Here is a 19,608-nt window from a genome sequence, read left to right as displayed (position 1 = left end):
TTTTATTATGTGTAAAGCCCCGCCGACCTACAGTCACTGTCACACGCGGCCGCAACGGGCCTCGGCCTCCAGTCAGTGCCGGCCTGCCCGCGCGGCCGCCTCAGAAAAGGTGCCGCCTGGGGCGGACCGCCCCCTTAGCTACGTGGCGGTTCAGAGCTGAGCTGCCCGTTCTGGTCTGCTTCTGAGCGCTGTACAGTTGATGACAGGTGTACACAGGTGCACTGTGCACAGTTCAGGCTTCAGAGCTGAGCTGTGCGTCCTGGTCTGCTTCTAAGCGCTGTACAGTTGATGATAGGTGTACGGATGACACATTGCACTGTGGACTGAGCCGTCCACACCGTGCCTGGTCTCTCTTTCTGCACAGTGCAGGCTTCAGAGCTGAGCTGCCCATCCTGGTCTGCTTCTAAGCGCTGTACAGTTGATGATAGGTGTACACAGGCGCACTGTGCACAGGTGCACGTGGTAGTGATTGCTGTAGCTTCTGGAGCAGGTCTCCTGGGGGTGAGGGGGCACCTCCCTGTACAGAAGGAAGAGAGGAGACTGGGGAAGACCAGGCCCCCTCCTCCACCGCCCGCTCAATGTTAGTCCCCTGGCAGGTGGTCTGAAAGGACCCCACCCGCAGGCACTCCAGGTGCCAACATCTGCATATGAAGGACTCATGAAATGGCCCCTCAGCGCGCCTGTCATAGTCCTGGGGGTGGAGGGAATCAGTAAATTATCAGATGCCCCCAGTGTCATGAAGACACTTCCTTACATCGAGTAGAAACCAATGGCGATTAGTTGCCGAAACCAATGGGGTGGAAGCGGAATTCACGGGCACGGAATGTTAATGCCTTATTTGCTAAATGTAGTTAACGCAGGATGAATGCACTGGAATGTTTAACTCCTGCACCAACCATTCATATTTACTGGTACCATCTCCTTTTGTCCAAACTATTTTAATATGAATGACCTTTCATTTCTCCCTTCTCCTCGAATGGAATAATCCCTTCTCCTTTCCAACCCTTCACCTTCCAAAGGCGTGAATGTCTGTATTTTTCTTAAATTGCTGCCCTTTTCTCTTACTATTTGTTTTAATTGCTTCGTTTAAAAGCCAGCTTTAAGGCAGTTGACTCCCCAGAGTTCCAGGGGACTCGGCCGAAGCCGCCATCTGCATTTAACAAGCATTTGCAATGCAATAGGTCTCGCATTAATGAAGTTTGAGCTATTGGCATTGCTAAATATTGCAACACCAATTGCAACAAAAGTCTATTAATTTTAGGCCAAAAAAATGTGTATTTATTTTTGTAGCATTGGTGGCATGCTGCGCTTTAGATGAATATGTTTAAAAGTAAAGTGCGCCATACTGCGATTGCTACAATAGTTACTTGTGGATGCGTTAACAATTGATGTGTGCACTGATGGCTGGTGGTGTGTGTGCCTGGTGGAAGTGTGCACTGCCGGCTGGTGGTGTGTGTGCCTGGTGGAACCATGCACTGACGGCTGGTGGTGTTTGTGCCCGGTGAAAGCGTGCACCGACGACTGATGGTGTCTGTGCCTGGTGAAAGTGTGCACTGACCGTGTGGTTGTGTGTGTGTGGTTGTCTGTGTGGTTGTGGTTTTGTGGTTGTGTGTGTGGCAGCATGTGTGGTTGTGGTTTTGTGGTTGTGTGTGTGGTGTGGTTATGTGTGTGTGGTTATGTGTGTGTGGTTGTGTGTGTGTGCGGTTGTGTGTGTGTCTTTGTGTGTGTTGTGTTTGTGGTTGTGTGTCTGTGGTTGTCTGTTTGTGTGTGTGGTTGTGTGTGTGGTGGTGGGTGTGGTGTGTGTGGTTGTGGTTTTGTGTGTGGCTGTGTGTGCGGTTGTGTGTGTGTGGTTGTGTGTGTGGTTGTGATTGTGTGTGTGGTTGCTTGTGGTTGTGTGTGTGTGGTTGGGTGTGGTTGTGTGTGTGTGTGGTTGTTACTATCCTTGTGGGGACTTGGTTGTGATAACACACTCACGCTGTGGGGACTTCAGTACACTGTGGGGACCTCAACCCAGGTCCCCACAAGGTAATGTCTTCTACATGATAACAAATGGCTTCAGTATTATTAATAATATTTATGAATTTCTATTGCGCGACAGCTACCCACAAAGGGTTTCTCGCTACAGATGAAAAAGCTATCAACAGCAACGCCGGGAAAAGACTTATTTGTCAAATAGCCAGGTTTTAAGCATCCTGCGGAATTTGGGGTAACTTGTCTCAGTTTTTATCATGTTCAGTAACATCTGTGTCAATTTTTACAACTTTTAAAAAAAATGGCCTTGTGGGGACCTGTGTTTCACCAAGTGTGTTTATATTTGTGCTCAGCTCTGCCCCCGTAGACAGGTGACTGTACTGCAGTCTTAAATACACTTTGCATTTAACCTCATAGCTGCTCGTAAACATCCCTCCCCAGTGCTGCGCTGTCCATTGGAACTAGTGCTGAATGGACGTCCAATGGTCGTGCGCAGCACTGGGGAGGTAGTGCTGCCGTCGGCCAACGCACCGAGGCAGCACTTAAGGGGTTAAACACATTTTGTTGACCAGAATTTCATGCTAGAAGCAGAAAGGACAGACATTTCAAAGGGAAAGCTGCATAGTCCTGTAATTATTCAAATATTTTCATGAAAATGAACCTTTCTATTTATCAAAATTCATTTTTTATTTACATGAAGATATTTAATTTAGACTTTTTGTGTCTGAAAATAGTTTGTGGTTTATAAATATTGCTAAAAGCAATTAGGGTCAGGGTCGAAACCCAAAATACTTCACGATTGCCTTTTGATCCGTATCTGCAATTAAAGAATGATGGTGCACTGCACTGGAATAGGATATAAACTGATCTGTTTGTTTTTTGCAAATACCCCTGCAGCATCAATGCCTTTTGTTACGTTTTAATGCTTGTATCAGGAGTTCAGAAATGTTATGTTGCTTAGCCTTTGTTCACATACTAATATGCACTATGGAATATGTTCTTTTAGATAAAGGCTAGATGTGTGAGTGCCTAGAGCTGTATTGTGCTATGGACTACGTACTTGCAGACAGTGAACGGAAGCAATGTTATGCCCACAGCATGGGGAGCTATATTTTTAACAGAAGAGGGATGTTCTTATAAAATTTGTGAACTTCTTAAAAGATATATTAGAATATCACAATAATATTTATTTTGAGTGATTTAAAGAGCAGAACAATATGCAGAGAATAGAGCGAGCACCAGAAATTTGTGATATGGGACAGGGCGGGAGGTGCGAATTACCATTGTGCCAAGTTGTTTGATACCTTTGCAGTAGGTCATCGCACCCGAGTATCTTTTTTATGACTACAGAGTTAAACAGAATGTTAGAATTTCTGTCTTCACATGTATTATGTTAGAATTGTGAAAATGATGGGTTTCTTTTGAAGGAACTCATTTGATTATTTTGACTTAAACAAAGTAGGATTAAATCATGAAGCTTGGCTGAGTGTACCACATTTATGTTCAGCCAGATTACAAAAATGCACTGCTTTGTCAGTTCAGTTCAGTTCAAAAAGCTTTTATTCGGTTTGTATTACACAACCATATAAGCTGAACAAAATAAAAAGAAAATACAATGTTAAAATGTTAGTACTCCTCTCTCAAATAGTCTTCATAAACATGGGGGTATTATGCTCTTCTAACTAAACAATTATTTGAAAATTATTTCACGGACCGAACTTCATAGTAACCTAATACTAAAATAAAACACACTGTCATAAATTCCCATAATAAGAAATGCTTCAAAAATAAACCATTTTTACAAAATGCAATTATAATCTAAACAAACCATGTACTGAGGCTTTTTATTAAAGTGCAATGTGCTAAAAGATGTCATGCGTCAGAGTCCAGATATGCAAAATTGCTATCGCTATATCTAATTCCCTTATACAAGACTCGAAAGGCTACACAAATTATCTTTAAAGTGACGTATGCATAAGTGCAAAATTACAGTTTATCTAAAAAGCAGCCCTGTATTTCATTGTAGTTTTAGCAGCATATTAAGCAGTGAACTTTACAGTACATACATATGGATACTTCCATTCTGCTATAAAGTGACATATACATAAGTACAAATTATTATTATTTATTTATTATTTTAGATTTTTGTAAAGCGCGTAGTCACCCTCGAGTATCCCAGCGCTGAACCTTGCACTCCTACAGGGGAGGGGCGGAGGAGACTTCAAGTAGATCAGGGAAAAAGGAGTGTTTTGAGGGACTTCCTAAATTTTAGGAGGTTAGGTTCCGCTCTAAGGTTCGGGGGAAGAGCGTTCCATTTTTTGGCCGTGTTTACAGAGAATCTGCGACCGCCAAAGCGGGCTTTCTTCACCCTGGGAACCGCGATGAGGTTACCCTGTTCAGACCGGAGCGCTCTCGATGGTCTGTAAGGGGTGATCCACGAGCTCAGAATGGGGGGGCCAGCGTTGTGTAAGGTTTTGTGGGCTAGGCAGAGGGCCTTGAACGCAACTCTTTCCCTCACTGGGAGCCAATGAAGTTTTCTCAATGCTGGTTTGGCCGATGTTCTTGAAGGGGTGTTTGTGAGCAAGCGGGCTGCGGCGTTTTGGGTTTTTTGTAGGATCTGGTAGGTGGTAGGTAGGTAACAGAGTTTCAAAGTATTGCCGATTTCCTAGCAGCTCTACATTTCATTATAAAATGTGCAACATAGAAACAGATATCTAGGCTCTCAAAGGGACATAATAATTTCATAGCATATTTAGTTGATCAAATTTTATATTTTAAAAGGATGGGCTTTAGATAAAATTTCCTTACAAATATATAAAATTTACAAAATAATAAAAAGTGGCAGCAGCTCTGTGTTGACATATTGTCACATGGACACTTCTCGCTAGAGCTTTCCCCCATTACGGGGAAGGCCACGAGGTGGTGTGCAATTCCCAACCTAAGGCGTGTTAATACAAATCGATGTGAAGGTCTTGACACATCTACCAAGTAAGCTTGGAGCCCACTTCTAGGTTCAAGTTGCCTATAAAAGACGAACATCTTTTGAGTCCTGATTAATTTAACTCGCTCCTCCCTCTTGTAAAAAAGAAATGAGTCTTTTATTTCCTTCTTGGAAAATGGTATTATATATTCAGACTCCTTAGAAATTTTAAAATCAAATAATAAGCTGTACTGCGATTGCTACAATAGTTAATTGTGGATGCGTTAACAATTGATGTGTGCACTGATGGCTGGTGGTGTGTGTGCCTGGTGGAAGTGTGCACTGCCGGCTGGTGGTGTGTGTGCCTGGTGGAAGCGTGCACTGATGGCTGGTGGTGTGTGCCTGGTGAAAGCGTGCACTGATGGCTGGTGGTGTGTGCCTGGTGAAAGCGTGCACTTATGGCTGGTGGTGTGTGTGTGCCTGGTGAAAGCGTGCACTGACAGCTGGTGGTGTGTGTGTGTGTCTGGTGGAAGTGTGCACTGCCGGCTGGTGGTGTGTGTCTGATGGAAGTGTGCACTGCCGGCTGGTGGTGTGTGTGCCTGCTGAAAGCGTGCACTGATGGCTGGTGGTGTGTGTGTGTCTGGTGAAAGCGTGCACTGACGGCTGGTGGTATGTGTGTGCCTGGTGAAAGCATGCACTGATGGCTGGTGGTGTGTGTGTGCCTAGTGAAAGCGTGCACTGACGGCTGGTGGTGTGTGTGTGTGCCTGGTGAAAGCGTGCACTGACGGCTGGTGGTGTGTGCCTGGTGGAAGAATGTACTGACGGCTGGTGGTGTTTGAGCCAGGTGAACGTGTGCACTGACTACTGATGGTGTCTGTGCCTGGTGAAAGTGTGCACTGACGGTGTGGTTTTGTGTGTGGTTGTGTGTGTGTGGTTGTGTGTGTGTGGTTGTGTGTGTGTGGTTGTCTGTGTGGTTGTGGTTTTGTGGTTGTGTGTGTGGCTGTATGTGTGGTTGTGGTTTTGTGGTTGTGTGTGTGTGTGTGTGGTTGTGTGTGTGTGGTTGTGTGTGTGTGTTGTGTTTGTGGTGTTGTGTGTGTGTGTGGTTGTGTATGTGTGTGTAACAAGGGAGAGGACGGTAGGCTTACCCCGGGAGAATGGTGGTGTCCGTGCCCCTCTGACCCTGATCCCCCTCCTTCATTCCAGACTGACCCATGGAGGAACGATCAGGTCGACAGTGACGCGGATGGCGAACACGGCGGCCCCTTTAACTGGGGGTTTGCTTCCGAGCAGGAGGAACCGCCCCCTGAGGACGTCAGCACCACCGGAATGGTCAAAGGCCAGGATGTGATGTATGGAGGGTGTGTTTACACCCCGGAGGAGCGGAAGGAGGAAGGCGAGACGGCGGCGAGAAGTACGGAAACGAGGAGGAAAAGGCCACGGAGGAACATCGAGGAGGCGAGGCAAAGGCGGTGAAAGAAGGAGAGCCAGGAGGCCAACGACCCCGTGATCCGCCGTGCCACACTCCCGAGGGAGGAGTGTGGCTGTCACAGGTACGGCGGCATTGGGCAGCCTGGGTGGGGAGCCGGAGGGCTCACGTGTAAATTAGTGTAAAAAGCCCTTGTTTGTTTCCTCCCCTTCGTGTCACCTCTTCCACAACCCGCTTCCGTCCCTGTACCTCACCTCCTATCCCTTCCCTCGTTCACAGTCGCACTGAGTTGTATGAGCACTGTACACTAGGGCTGTCCTCACTACCCCGGTCCCTGAAGGTGCATAAACTGAGAAGAGCACACTGTAACGGCATCCCTCTCTCTCTGGTCTCTTCCATGTAACGGAGCTGGTCGGAGTCTCGCTCAGGGCTTCCCCAAAGAACACCAAGAAGCTGTGGAAACCTCCACCACGGATCCCAGCGCCTTTCCCCGAGACCGCCTGACCCAGAAGAGGAGAAAGACATTTGTATACAAAAGCACTTTGAAAATAAAACTCTCTTTGCCTGCAACACCTGGTGTCAAGGTCGTCCCTTTACCCCCGCCTACAGTGTGGTTTTGTGTGTAGTTGTGTGTGGTTGTGGTTGTTTGTGTGCGGTTGTGTGTGTGGTTGTGTGTGTTGTGGAGTGTGTGTGGTTGTGTGTGTGTGGTTGTGTGTGTGTGGTTGTGTGTGTGTGGTTGTGTGTGAGTGTGGTTGTGTGTGTGGGTTTGTGTTACTATCCTTGTGGGGACTTGGATGTGATAACACATTCACGCTGTGGGAACTTGAGTGCACTGTGGAGACCTCAACCCAGGTCCCCACAAGGCAATGTCTTCTAAATGATAACAAATGGCTCAGTATTATTATTATTTTTTGAATTTCAATTGCGCAACAGCTACCCACAACGGGTTTCCCGATGCAGATGAAAAAGCCATCAACGGCAACGCCTGGAAAAGACTTATTTGTCAAATAACAAGGTTTTAAGCATCTTGCGGAATTTGGGGTAACTTGCCTCAGTTTTTATCATGTTCAGTAACATCTGTGTCAATTTTTACAACTTTAAAAAAAGGGTCGAAACCCAAAATACTTCACGATTGCCTTTTGATCCGTATCTGCAATTAAAGAATGATGGTGCACTGCTCTGAAATAGGATATAAACTGATCTGTTTGTTTTTTGCAAATAACCCTGCAGCATCAATGCCTTTTGTTACGTTTTAATTCTTGTATCATGAGTTCAGAAATGTTATGTTGCTTAGCCTTTGTTCACATAATAATATGCACTATGGGATATGTTCTTTTAGATAAAGGCTAGATGTGTGAGTGACTAGAGCTGTATTGTGCTATGGACTACGTACTTGCAGACAGTGAACGGAAGCAATGTTATGCCCACAGCATGGGGAACTATATTTTAAACAGAAGAAGGATGTTCTTATAAAATGTGTGAACTTCTTAAAAGATATATTCGAATATCACAATAATATTTATTTTGAATTATTTAAAGAGCATAACAATATGTAGAGAATAGAGCGAGCACCAGAAATGTGTGATATGAGACAGTGCGGGAGGTGCGAATTACCATTGTGCCAAGTTGTTTGATACCTTTGCAGTAGGTCATCGCACCCGAGTATCTTTTTTATGACTACAGAGTTAAACAGAATGTTAGAATTTCTGTCTTCACATGTATTATGTTAGAATGGTGAAAAATATGGGTTTCTTTTGAAGGAACTGATTTGATTATTTTGACTTAAACAAAGTAGGATTAAATGATGAAGCTTGGCTGAGTGTGCCACATTTATGTTCAGCCAGACTACAAACATGCACTGCTTTGTCACGATGACATATTCATACACCGAAGCCAAGCTGTGAGGGAAATGTGACTCCTAATACGGCACTTTCAATTTCACCTTGTATGAACACTGCCAATTATTTAACTAAGTTACTGTTTTGCATAGCGACTGAGACTGGTGCACAATCAGGCTGCCCACAGCCAGACACACAACTTTCCACCATAGTGCAAAGGTGTCTGCCTCATGTCTGTCACGGGTTTTTTTTCTGGAAGTGATAAATGTTTGCCTAGACAAACTTAAAAAAATTTCCCACTTTGGATGTGAGCTGCACTGTAAAGGTTTGGAGAAATAAACGCATTCCTCTCATTTACCCCTTCCTCCAAGATGCATTATTTGTTTGGGTAAACTCTGTCTAATATTGATAGCAGAGAGGGTTTTACATCAAAAACCATCTCCATGTACTACCCATGGCACGCTCCCTTGATGCAAAGTGATGCAAAACATTGCATTGTGTTACTTACAGGCAAAATTCCATGACAAATCACTTTTTGAGCAGGATAGTAAATTCAAAAAACGAATTTTGTACTGGATTGCATCATTGTTTGTGAAGCTAACCCAGTGAAAAATGTTGGTACACCTGCCCATGTCTTCAAAAAGCAACATAGTTGATTTATAAAAAAACAAATCCTATCCAGAGATCTATTAGGATGGCGGTCGGAAAACCTCCCCGACGGCCATGGCAGCGGGAAAAGATCGCCTGCAGGGACCGCGGCATAACCACTAGTCCATTTAGGATCCTTCGCAGGCCAAATCCAACCGGGGCTGTCGGATTCTAACGGTTAACATTGCAGTGGTCGCTGCTGCCAGCAGCACCGCCGTGTTGTGAAAAGGAGCTTGTCCTGCATCACCCTGCCTGCAAGACAGGCACTGCACAGTGCCTTCCACCTGGCACAAGGAAATGTAGAGGGAGCCATGGGTACCCTCCAGTGCACCTACCCCTCCAACACATGGAAGGCCCGCAATGGGCCCCCAGAACATGTCTCCGCCACCCTTTCCATGGCGGTTACACCGCAGCGGAAAGGCTGGCTACTGCCGGCATCATAATCGTGCAGGCGGTGCTTGACCCTGATCTGCCACAATTGTAGTGGTCCAGCTCGCCCACCAGGCAAGCGGGTGGACTGCAACAGCTGGAAAACTGGCGGGCGTAAAATCACACCTCTGCGGTTACGACCGCAATACTAATCAGACCGGCGGTTTTCCGGTTTTCGATCACGGGTGGAAGGCCACCAGCGGTGGCCATCCATCTGCCATCCTAATAGACCCCTTAATCATTAACATTTTAACTAATACAGACAAAATTCCCCTTCAGATGATATCTTTATAAAGTTGCAAATTAGTCACAAACAGTAACTACTTAACCATGTCGGAATAAATGTAAGTAGCACTGCTTTAGAAATCGAGTTTTCACAAGATTTGTATACATTTTTAAGTTACTTTTGTCATTGGCTTCTTCCTCCTACACATTTATTGGTTATCTTTCCAAATGCGTTTGTTTCATATCATGAACCATAACATAAAATATTAAATGAAAACAAAATTACAAAAAAATGCTGTTTTGGCGGTGCCCTTCACCTGTCATTTAAAAGATGGTTATAGCTGATCCCTGAGTTCCCTCCGAAGAAGAATGCTGTTTGTAAACTTGTATTTCTTCTCAGGCAGTAAAGTACACAGGCAGTATAGCACTGATGTTTGCATTGAGATAAAGCACCGCAAACTCAAGTGATTTTGGTAAGGAGTAGACTACTTTGAGAATATCTGTCCTTTCCTTTAGTCAGTTTCACAAATAATAATGATTAGAATGGTGTGGGAGCTCAGTGGTTGAACATGCGCTCAAGAGGTTCTAATGTAATGTACATTTCCAAGTGTACATGTGTGGCTGGGCTTACTCCACCCTTGTCCCCTCGATACCATTGACTTATGTCGCGCAGTCATGTTTCATAATAGTGCTGAGAGCTGGATGCACTTTAGGTAAATATCTATTTAAAAAGAGGTATTAGTCATTATGTGATAACATGATATTTCAAAATGCCCTGTTCCTTGTAAACCTTGGCTGAGACGGACCACATTTTTAAAACCAAAAAACTGGGGCATACCATAACCATTAAAGGGGAGCTACAATTTAGCAGCCACCATTGTCACAGAATGGATTTCTGGGTAACCCTCACCAATATAGAACACTGATGGCATGGAGGCACTAAGCATAAATTAAATGTAACTTATACACACAGTATCATATTTAATGGCCTCATTTCTTATAAGGGCTCCTAACTCATCCTGCCCTGGTGCATGTTAAGTCTTCCTGTGTGTTTAGTTGACAATCTTTGAAAATCAGGACAGGAGCTGAATTCATGGATATTTGCCAGGACACATGCTGGAAAAACAGAACTTTCTGGGCAAATCTGGGATTTCTGGCACCGCCCCTTACTTGCACGAGTGTTTCATACAAACCGACAGTTGTTCCTTCTTGCATAAACATTTGTATTCATAATAGATGCCACACTCTTCACTTTTGCTTTAGGAGCTCCCAGCTGTGAAGTTACTTTGTGCAGCTGCCTGCATACAGGGAAATGCAGAGCAGCCTCTCAGCTGAACTAACAGTTTCAGGCTGAATGAAGACGTGCGTTGGCGTCCTGTGCTGCAGGAGACAGTACGGGCTACGTAGCACGTTGAAGATGTGGTCCCTCTTCCTGCCCCAGCAGACAACAGGTCTCATGGGATTTGTAGTCTTTTTACCATGCAGCTACAGGGGTTTGAAGTCCCGCGCTGTGGGACATAGTCCAGGGCAATATAGCGTGTAGAAGATGCGGTCCCTCCCACTCCCCCAGCAGACATCAGGTCTCATGGGATTTGTAGTCCCTTTACCAGGCAGCTGCTTTGGTGTGGCATCCAGCACTGCATTTGATAGTCCAGCACGATATAGCGCGTAGAAGATCTTGCCCCTCCTCCTCCAACTGCAGACAAACAGGTCTCCTGGGATATCAAGTCCCTTTACCAGGCAGCTGCAGTGGTGTGGCATCCAGCCGCATTTGATAGTCCGGCACTATAGAGCATGTAGACGATGTGACCCCTCCTCCTCCATCAGCAGACAATCAGTTATCCTGGGACAATAGTCCCTGTAGCAGGCAGTCTGTTGACTGGGTCCAAACTGGGGTGGCGTGGTGATGCTCTATAGTGCCGGACTATCAAATGCGGCTGGATGCCACACCAATTTCAATTGCAATTTCAAAAGTGCTTTATTCGAGTATTACTCATAAAAGCAGACAAACAAACACATAATAAAATACAATTAAATTACAAGATCGAATATGACTTAAGCACATTGTTCTTTAATGTGCAATGTGCTTAAGTCATATTCGATCTTGTAATTTAAGCAAGACTTCAGTGCAGCGTTTGATAACATCGAGAGAGGCAGACTTTGGGGGAAACTGACACAATGGGGAATACCGCAGCCGATTCTAAGCATGCTGAAGCTTCTACACTCTGATACTTGGGTGCAGGTGAAGCTAGGAGGCGGCACACACCTGTCATCCAAAGTTCGTACCACCAAAGGCCTGAAGCAAGGGTGCGTGCTTGCCCCAATATTATTCAATCTGTTTATGGCAGATCTATCAGACACACTCAACATATGCAACTCCGACTCCCCGAGGCTGGGGGGGAAAACTTTGAGTAACCTGCTGTATGCGGACGACGTTGTGCTACTTAGCCACACCTACATCGGCCTCCAGCAGCTTCTGATCCAAATGCACAGCTATGCCACGGAAAACAAGCTTAAAATAAATCTGAGCAAGACACGCACCATGTCGATCAACACCAAGAAGAAGTCTCAGAAGACATGGGCATTAGGCGGTCAAAAAATAGAGTCGGCATTTGTTTATAAATACCTGGGAGTTCTCTTCGACAGAGATGGCACCTTTGCACAACAAAAGCAGGAAGCAAAAAGGAGAGGGGCGTGCATCGCTGTCACACTAAAAAACATAGCCAATCAGCTGATGGGGCCAATTCTAACCCCCTATCTGAGAGTTATCCAGGCCAAGCTACTCCCCTCTATCTGCTATGGCAGCGAGGCGCTGCGTGGGAGAGACTCCAAGAACCTGGACACAATCCAGACAAAAGCCTACAGAACAATGTTTTCCCTTCCGTCCTACACATCGCCGGCCCAACTTAGGCTGGAATTTGGATTGCAAAAACAAGCCCTTGCCAGACAGGGAGCATACATCAACTGCTGCCACAAACTCCGCTCGGCCCCCACCAACACTCTAAGCTCGCTGCTATGGCAAGACATCCAAAATAGGGATAAATCTCAGGCAAGATCCTACCTGAAGACTGCTCTGGTGGCCACTAATCTAACTGTGATTTGGGACATGCAACTCGGGCACAACTCATTTAAAAAACTAGTCTGGAAAACCGTTAAAACACTATCCTTACTAGAGGACAAGGCCACATTCGCTAAAAGAAACCATGCCTGGATGTCATTAAACTCTTATAAAACGCTGATACCACAACCCTACTTCAGCCAGGGTTATCCTAAGACAATAAAACTGAAGTTCTTGAAACACAGACTAGGGGTTCTGCCCAGCGGAGAGTATCTTCCACCATGGCTCAGGAGAAACGGCCACGAAGTCTGTCCTTTTTGCAAAACCGACAAGGGCGATATACTTCATCTGACCTGCCTTTGCGAAGAGCTACGGCCAGCCCGTCAACAGCTCTTAAAGGCCCAGCTTAATCAGCTAGGAACTTGCACAAGAAGGCAAGCGGTTCTCGCCTGCCTGAACCCTTCGAACACGCAACTGAATTGCAGATACGTTAAGTTCCTTGCAATGATCGAGCAAAAATTGTCAAAATAAAAAACTTCCGAACATTGTCATAGATAACATGTAGGCGGCCTACAGGACTCACAGGAATACGCTGCCCCGCCTTAAAGACAACTGCTCCTTGCTAATCAGACTGGGTTTTTCTGTGTATGCTTTTAACGACGAGAATAATGCACAAATCTTAATGATTTTTTAATGTATATATTATTTTACTTTTTTCTTATGTTTACTGATTGTAATACGCTTTGCACTGGTTTTAATTAACTATGCATAATAAACTTACTTACTTACTTACTTACTTAAAGACAGCATTACTCCTCCACCCCTGTGATTTATAGTCATAATGCTGTCCTTGTTGTTCAGAAATAAAGACTTGATAATAATTCCGTGTTTGTCGGAAAACTGAGGACGTTATCCTGACAATAAATGCGTACATTAAATAAAGGTATACTTATTTACACTAATCGTAGGCTGAGACATAATGCCATAATTATTGATACACAACATAAGTTTGAGACTCTTACATTGATTCAGCACAAGTATTGTCAATTAAATTAATCTATAAGATATTTAGGGCTTGTGCAAAATATATTACTGTTTAAATCAAATGCTTTATGGAGAAATATTAAATATGAATGGCTATATATTTAACAGAGACAAATCCTGTGATATAAATTTTAGTTTCATATTGTACTAGGAAAATAATTAAATTAAATGTGCAAAGGTTTAAAAGAATATCAGGGATAATTGATGTTTTGATAATAAAATGCTTGGTTTGTGTATGTATTATGGTCTTGAAGATACGGTCTTACGTGAAGCAAGGTGAAACATATGATAACTGTTTGTCTATCGGTCTTTTTTGGATTGAAGATATTGTTTATGATAACCCAATAATCAAGTAAACAATATTGTTGTGTTGCGTAAACTAGCGCTCTGGCCAAGCAAAATAGGCTTTGGCTTTCCCACCCACGGGTGCCTGGACTAAGTTCAGTGCTCCATCGCTTAAACAGAATTCCAAGTTATTGTACCCCCACACACACACACACACACACACACACACACACACACACAACCCCACAGGGCATACGTGTGGCGTGGCGTCCATGCTTTTGCTTTTTGTATTACTAACAGTTCTGCGAAGGGGTCAAGGATGCAGCGGTAATTCAAACCCAATTTTGTTCTTTAGCATAGCACTCACAAGTACTGTGCTAAGAAAAGACACTAAATATGTTTAAAAGTGTTTATTTCAACCGTCTAATCCTGTTGCTTATTACTTGATTAATAACCACACAGAATATATTTAGAACAGCGCTCATGTATGTTACTAGCAGCAAGAATAATACTAACATTTGTAACAAGAGTGGAATGTTCCTTGGAGCTTAGCAACTGGAATACTTCTTCTATGTGCTACACTATGAGAGTTTGGAGTAGCTAACTTGCCTATAGAGTTTCTTGGACCTTGGAACACTGCATACGTATTCACATTTGAGAAGCTGTGACTATCAGACTTAAGTTAAGAAAGAGTGTTCCTTTGGAAGGAAAACACACATCAGCTGGGCTTAGATCTGCGCCTCTCTGATTGGCTCTCAGCATAGGAACGGATGCTGCAGCCGTCTGGCAGGAGCTTTTGTGGTAAATTGGGACGAAGACCTCCCTAATTCAGTGGTCAATTCATGAGGTACATAGAGTGTTAATGACTGACTTTTACTCTACAGTGGGGTACTTCCCATTAATCCGAGACTTAACTGCTATGAACTAGCATGATAAAAATATTCCAACGAGACAACATGTACATTTTTCGCATTCACTGTCAGACCTTGAAAGGCAGATATCATGGAGCTGGTAGCAGACTTTTGTCGCCTTGTGTGGTAGCAAAGTTATTGTTTGGATAAATTGAAACATTCATGAGTTCTCGGAAAGATAATGACAAGCTGCATATCGGCCAAACACAGACAGGATAACGTGTTGGGAGTTTACAACAGTTGTGTGTCTAGTTATTTATTTGGGGAAAATAATATTGTCTGTGATAACCATATAATCATGTAAACAATGTTTAGGTAATATATGTATTTGTATTTTTGAGATTGAAGATTGTTCTAATAAAATATATGTTCTTTAGGATATAGGACGATGCAATTTCCTAAATTAAATAAGCATTTTGAGACCAGATGTTCAAGCTTCCTAGTCTTTAAGACATATAGCTAGACAGAGATTTGGTCGCTCAGGAAAGGCAGGATAATCCACTGGTGTTAAAAATGTTTTCTCCAGCTGGAAATTGAGAACAGAATTCCAGGAGATCACTGCCTAGCCAACGCATCAAAAGGATTGATGTCTGAAACGCAAAAGCATGGTCAATTAGACTTGGTAGACCCATCAGAGAGAGTTCATTTAAGGCTCTTTAATGAAAAACCAGGAATCCTTGAAGGATAAATTGTTGGAAGAGGTTATCCCAGAAGGTCTAAAGCAGGCGAAGAAGAGGCCAAGAATCATAGAGACAACCTCCTGCACCCTTATGCATGAGTAAGAGAAGAAAGCATGGCCGTGGTTCTCATGTATAATTCATTAGCAAGTTGTATTAAACGGATTATAAAAATAAATTGGAGAATTTTGGAGATTAGTGAGAAGAAGCTATCACTGTACCCCTCTGTTTGAACAGAGGTCAGAACCTCAGGAACCCTCACTACAATGACTGACATACCTGGGGCAGTTGGTGTAAGTACATCAGACCGTCCGCCCTACTTATGGTAGGCATTCTGACCTACTTGTTTCTCTTCAGGATCACAATGAAAAGACTGGTTGTCTCAAACTGAGAAAAAAATCTATGAAAAATGACCTAGACTCCCTTGTAGAAAGCTCTCAGTGTATCAAGTACATGATTTATTGGTTTTACAAAAAGCAAACTCTCACCTTAGGAGTAAAACCAAAAAGTCTGTTGTGCAACCGGGTGAAAAATGGCAGACACTCACCAAACTTTAGGTGCTTTCAGAGGAGCTCCTGTTGCTCCTCGGAAGACACAGGGATAGCCCGGTTGGTGGAGATCGCTAAATATGGTGGACGGTGGTCCAATGGGGTAGTGGAAGTTGTTACGCCAGTTCCTCTGGCAGATCGTGGACCCCTGTCAAACTATAAATGAGCGGGACAGTCTTCAAATGTAACTCACAATAGAAAAATCACTAAAGAAGGGAGGGTTGGATTTAGGGCACTCTATCAAAAATGCAACAAAGCGTTACACCAGCCAAACTGAAGGCCCACCCACCATCCTTGTTTAGAGTTGGACAGATTGTCAGCCTTTTATCGGAAATCCCATTGAGTCTGTCGAGGGAAAACTTCTTCCGATTAAGAAAGGGCTCAAAGAAAACCCATCAGACATTATTAGATAAAGCAGTGCTATATAAGAACCGTAAAAAAAAAAAAGACAATTTTGTTTTTGCCGAATTCATGTTTAAATCCCTGTGGTATTTTTATGGATTATTAACAAGAGGACTGCCAGAATACAGACATATTTTAGCTTTCCTAAATAAATCAGGAATTGATTGGGTAAAAAAGACTGAATTAAGTTCCCAAAACAGCTGTGAATCCCAGATCTCAGTATTACTGGTAGCCTTTTTCTCTTCATTAACACAGAAGAAGAGGTAGTACCACCTCAAGCAAAGAACCGCTTCTCACTCTGAGAGAAGGCACACTGGTGAGAATAGTCCCCTCTGATACCACCTGCACCAGACTCCCAGCTGAAAGCAGTCATGCTTTCGAGATTTGACCCCTCTATTACCAAATAAACTAGGCTTCTTGCTGACATCACAAATTATCTATAAAGTTTAGGGAATAAATCACATCTAAGATCGCCTTATATACACTCAGCAGACAAATACCATGAATTCAAATACATTTGTTGTTTTATTACGTCTAAAAACATACATTTCTTATTAACATGTAACATCTAGCCATCATTGTGTACATTCCATAGCATCATGATTGTTCTTGCTGTACCATAATTTAGTTCATGTTAACTTTGAAGTAAATTGAGTTTGATCCTGGTACACACCTCTGTAGTGTGGTTTTTAAAGGCTCTTGGATGTCCATACATGGGTGGTGTTTGGTTATGTATCATTAATACAGATCTATAAAGTATTGGGTTTCAAATGTATTATGTCACTAATGGCCGTACAAACCCCTTGTTCCTAAATATAAATTCTCCAGTTTAGAACTTGTAAAGTGAGTTTGACCCTGAAGCAAGTTATGTATACGGATGGGTGTGCTGAAGAGCAGTCTTGTTGCTGTTCCTCACTGGCTGGGTGGTGAGGGTTTTTCCCCCCGTGTGTGTTCGCTGGTGGCTCTGAAGGGTTGATAACTGACTGAATTTCTTCATACATTCAGTGCACTGGAATGGTCTTTCCCCTGTGTGTGTTCGCTGATGTGATTGGAGAGTTGATAGCCGACTAAAGCTCTTCATACATTCATTGCACTGGAATGGTTTTTCTCCAGTGTGTGTTCGATTATGTTTTTGTAGGTCTGATGAACTACTAAAGCTCTTTACACATTCATTGCACTGAAATGGCTTTTCCCCAGTGTGTGTTCGCAGATGACTCCTGAGATTTGAGGAATCACTAAAACTACTTCCACATTCACTGCACTGGAATGGTTTTTCCCCTGTGTGAGTTCGCTGATGTCTCCTGAGAGTTGAGGAATGACTAAAACTACTTCCACATTCACTGCACTGGTATGGTTTTTCCCCTGTATGTGTTCGCTGATGTGATTGGAGATGTGATAAATGGCTGAATTTCTTCACACATTCAGTGCAATGGTATGGTTTTTCCCCTGTATGTGTTCGCTGATGTGATTGGAGATGTGATAAATGGCTGAATTTCTTCACACATTCAGTGCAATGGTATGGTTTTTCCCCTGTGTGTGTTCGCTGATTATCTTTTAGGAGTGTTAACTGACTAAAGTTCTTCATACATTCATTGCAATTGCAAGTTGCTTCTCCTGTGTGTGTTTGCTGATGGTTCTCTAGTAACGATGACAAACTAAAGCTCTTGCTGTATGTGTATGATTTTTCTTTCTTGGTTAGTGTCTCTGGGTCGTGTTTATAATTGTCTGCATCCCATGAGTGTGTTTCCTGAGGAGCCAACATGGTTGATAAAGCACTTGTGTTATTCTCACGTTCCCGGTGTGTGTGTGGTATTTTGGGATGGTTGATTTCAGAAATGCAAGACTCGCCAGCTACATATATTATTAGTTTGGCAAGTAAAGCTTCTTTGTAGGTGGGTATGTCTTTAGATTGCATATTAGTTTTGTGTGTTACGGGTAAAGATTAGTCTTCCTTCTGGAAGATGCAAATTAGCACAGTCTGTTGTAGATCAATGACACTCTCTTTCTATTACCCTTCAGTTGTCTGGCTCCACTCCCTTGTGTTTTTCTCGTGCTCATGTGGTTTGGCCAGAAAGAGTTTATAATACGCCTAGCGTGCTGAATGTTGGTCTGCCATCATTACAGGAAGCAGAGCAATGCTGTATCCACCTCATACCAAACGCATGATCAAATCTGGTGGTGGAGGCCTGTTTATACAGGAGGTGGTTTGTCAGTGTTGTTGCCTTAATTTTCTACAGTTCATTTCTTAGTCCTGTTGCGTGCATCCACTGATATGCTCTTGACTGCTTCTTCCAGGATCTATCAGTTTATGTTCAGGGTCCTCAGTCTCTGACTGTGCAGATCTTTTCCTAAATATTGGAGCTCATTTTGTCTATCCACTTTTTTCAGAATTTCACGATCATTTGTTCATTCAAGGCTGGTTTCCTATTGGATGTAAAGAGATTTAAAATCACTAAATGGAAATGTAAGAGAATGTGAATACACAATATTTAACTAGTTGTAAAAGATAGCTCTTCTTTACCATTTATGAAAGTTACCAAGAGATATTTCACCATACACAGATATTTATCTAAATCTTTCATGGAACATGTCACTCTTACTTCAGAAAAGGAGGTGATTTTCCAGTGTTCACAGAGTAACTTAGTACAGAAAGAGCACACATGGAGTGCCCTCTTGCTAGAGGTACAGCTTTAGGAAGATGAAACATGGGCAAGATTTCATTTAAACAAGAAGGGATTGTGGAAAAAGAGATGGATCAGGATGTGCTGCTGTCACTTCAGTTTCAGGAAGTGTATAACAACGGTAACCCTTTCAAGAACCATATCACAAACAAAACTTTTCAGGAAGTATATAATAAAGGTAACGCTCCAGGAAGTATATAAGAAATGAAGCTCCATTCCCACTCTTCTTGAAAGTACTTTCCTGTTCACACTGGAGCAGCTGAAGTTCCAACTCCTGTCTTTTCTTTGTTTGTTAAGTTATCTTTGCCGCATTCCTAGGGATGGTTCAAGCATATGTGAGAAGATTGCAGCATTGATTATAGAGATTCCATCACAACCTGTAATATACCTGTGATATCTCTGCTGTCAATACATGTCTGCTTCTTGTCTTTTTCTACCTTACCATGGCCTCTGACTTAATGTTTTCCGTTTGGTGCCAGCATGCTACTCTGTGGGTGGATGGAGCGTTGGCAGAGTGGGACAAGATGTCAGTTGCAGGAGTGTCC

At 43.3% G+C, this 19,608-nt stretch overlaps 1 protein-coding gene across 1 annotated transcript; it reads right to left on the bottom strand.

Annotated features, from left to right (window-relative positions):
- Positions 1-17,247: 17,247 nt before the first annotated feature.
- LOC147736861 (uncharacterized) lies at positions 17,248-18,144 on the bottom strand. The gene has a single exon (XM_086952714.1). It carries the CDS (start codon positions 18,142-18,144, stop codon positions 17,248-17,250), a length of 897 nt encoding a protein of 298 aa, XP_086808840.1.
- Positions 18,145-19,608: the final 1,464 nt, after the last annotated feature.

The sequence above is a fragment of the Lissotriton vulgaris genome, chromosome 1_2, assembly GCF_964263255.1.
Source record: "Lissotriton vulgaris chromosome 1_2, aLisVul1.2, whole genome shotgun sequence".
Classification (NCBI taxonomy): domain Eukaryota; kingdom Metazoa; phylum Chordata; class Amphibia; order Caudata; family Salamandridae; genus Lissotriton; species Lissotriton vulgaris.
This window is presented reverse-complemented; position numbering and strand designations above follow the sequence as displayed.